The sequence below is a fragment of the Octodon degus genome, unplaced genomic scaffold (genome assembly GCF_000260255.1).
Source record: "Octodon degus isolate 3935 unplaced genomic scaffold, OctDeg1.0 scaffold00112, whole genome shotgun sequence".
In the NCBI taxonomy this organism is placed as follows: domain Eukaryota; kingdom Metazoa; phylum Chordata; class Mammalia; order Rodentia; family Octodontidae; genus Octodon; species Octodon degus.
Window position 1 is genome coordinate 4,320,393 of NW_004524688.1, and position 2,860 is coordinate 4,323,252.

The 2,860-nt window shown below is 44.9% G+C and overlaps 1 protein-coding gene and 1 pseudogene across 1 annotated transcript in view; one reads left to right on the forward strand and one right to left on the reverse strand.

Moving 5' to 3' along the window:
* The window catches only part of Plg (plasminogen), a 52,044-nt gene that overhangs the window by 23,163 nt on the left and 26,021 nt on the right, over window positions 1–2,860 (forward strand). Inside the window, exon 10 of the mRNA XM_004639434.2 lies at window positions 1,725–1,884. Coding sequence (XP_004639491.1) covers window positions 1,725–1,884 — 160 coding nt within the window. The remainder of the gene's footprint in view (window positions 1–1,724; window positions 1,885–2,860) is intronic.
* Window positions 258–916, reverse strand: LOC111812079 (annotated as a pseudogene).

A 2,860-nucleotide genomic window follows, 5' to 3' on the forward strand; every position in this document is an offset into this window, starting at 1 on the left:
TTCCAAATATTAGATCACTTCACATTATCTCAAAACTCTTTGGATGTTTATTCTATTTAGCTTATTTATTTATTTATTTATTTTTACCTAATCCTCTTTTCTCTTTGTGGGTCAGTTTGGGCAACTTCTGTCAACTTTTCCTTCAAGTTCACTGATTACCTCGCCAGTTGTGCTGTTTGTTGATCAGCCCATCCAGGCCTTTATCTCTGGTGCCATGTTACTATTATTTCCAGTTTACTCTTCTTTTTTTCTTTTTGGTGGCACTGACATTTATTAGGATGTGCCCTAATATAGGCGCTGGGGCTTGCCTATGGTGCTCTTGATGTACAGGGTCCAGATATTCTGCCAATTTTTCTTGGGCAGTGACACCAGGAAGCTGACAGCCAGGTGGATGTTGTACATAAGCTCATCATCTGTCATCTTCACCTGACCAACAGCCACAGCCAGACACAAGACCTTCTTCATCTGGAACTTGATCATGGACTTCAATTCATCAACTTTGGCCACGATGTTTTCATTGTGGGCAGCAGGGAAGGGAACTTGCCAGCCTCATTGTGGCCGGGTCCCGGGATTCATGGGATCCGCTTGGTTAGAGACTCCGGGGCCAGAAAGGCATCATACTCCCTGGCCAGTTTTTTGACCAGCTTCTTTTTCTTGTTGAGCTTCTTCAGCACCTCGATGTTCCATGTGAGGGATGTCCATGGCCTTGGCTGCTGGTCCCCTGGGAGAACTTGGGGTGGGCTGTGGACTTCAGCCTGATGGTGCCCGAGAAGCACTTGTCCTTCTGAGGGTCATTGTTCTTCAAGCTGATCTGCAACTCCACAATCTTTAAACACTTCCCGTGCTTATGCTGGTTCACGTGCAGAACCTCGCTCACCACCTCGCACAGGACGTCGCGGGAGACTTTGTGGCTCATGATTCCTTGCACTGCAGAGACCAGGAAAGCTCCAATGTACTTTTTTTTTAAAGATTCCAGGGGCTGGGGAGATGGCTCAGTAGAATAAGCACTTCCCTGGCAAGCACAAGGGCCTGAGTTCAATTCCCAGTTCCACCAAAAAAAAAAAAAAATTCCATTTCTCTGCTGAAATTCACCACCTACTCGTTCATATTGTCCACTTTTACCAGAAGCTCCTTTAGCATATTTGATGGCTAGCTCACAATTCCAATCTGAAAGATTCCAGATGTGGTCTTCACTGATGAGCCCTGGGACCTTTGCTCACAGTCCTGGAGGCAGGACCATTTCTTGCCTCATTCCCCAAAGCTTAAGCTTTTGGCATTGCATAAGTAAGGAATCTGGGAAAATGCGCAAGTTTTCTGTCTGCCTGGCCTGAAAGTCAGTCACCCCTTGGCACCTGTACCCCAGCATATCCACCTCCCTCCCCCCTTCTGCTCTGTTGTCATGAGCACCCAGAAAAGAAACACGAAGAGTTTACATATAAGTACAGCTTCCAGTTATATTCATTCTTTCTTTTATCCCCTCTTGAATCTTGTCTTAAATATTTCCAAGAGAAGCTAAGTCATTACATTTCTAGAATGGTATAAATCGTGTGTGTGTGTGTGTGTGTGTGTGTGTGTGTGTGTGTGTTATTACATATCCATGTGCCTACTAATATGGAAAAGAGAACACTGATAATTCCCAAGGACTATTACATTGTCTATGTCATAACTGTATCACATTTCCGTCACACTTATTATTCTCCTTGCTTCCCCCTATTTAATTCCAGCTCTACCTGAGCAAACCCCAGTGGTACAGGAATGCTATCATGACAATGGACAGAGCTATCGAGGCAAATCATCCATCACTGTCACAGGAAAAAAATGTCAAGCTTGGTCATCTATGAGACCCCATGTGCATAAGAAGACCCCAGCAAACTACCCAGATGCGTATGTCTTTGATTTTAACCATAAGAATTGTAGTAGCTAACTTGAATTTTTGCTTAATGAATTATGCTTTAAACTAATTTCTTAGGACTGAACTTCTCTTAGATCCAGAACAGGAGGAAAAATGTCTCAAGAAATTGCTTTAGAGCAAAAGCTCTGAAAGAGAAGTTATAGGCTAAAGGTCAAGGCAGCTTTTCAACTATGGAGTTCTATTTCAACTTCATACTCTTGAAATGAAATGTTTGCTTATTCCTGTGCCTTGGGCCGCAGGTCAATATCTAAGGGGCTGGGGAGATAGCTCAGTAGAATAAGTGCTTGCCTGGCAAGTGCAAGGTCCTCACTGGTTGTGGGAAGTGATGAAAGTTTCCAGAACAGTAAAAGCTAGGGTGGGGGCCACCGGGAGGCCTGTGGCACAAGGCTCTGAAAGGCGAACGGGCAGGTGCCTGCTGGACTCGACCTACAGAAGGGCTGAGCTGTAGAACTCACGGCTCTTGGAGAAACCCGAGCTCGGCTGACAGCAGGGACCTCAGCAAACACTGTGGGCTTTCACTGGAGACCCAGAAAAGCTACACGCGAGGAGTAGGGCCAAGGCACTTCTTGAAACACCTTAGCAAACTTGAAAGCAAACCTAAGAAGACCATAATTGCCTACATAATATGTATATTTCTTGACTGAAAACTTGATAGGTGACCTTGCCTTCAGATTGGATATTATAGAAGGGTTGACTGGAAAGTAATACAATTCAGAGTAATGCTGTTGCACAAAGGAAAAACAACCGGCTGGGGGTGAGGGTGGGGGACACAGAACGTGTCAAGGACGTCTAGAAAAATACAAGCGTTGATATCTGTGTAAAGCAGGTGCCAGCACAAAAGAGACATTAAGGGCTGGGGAGATGGCTCAGCAGAATAAGCGCTTGCCTGGCAAGCACAAGGGCCTGAGTTCAATCCCCCATTCCGCCAAAAGAAAAAAAAAAAAAAAA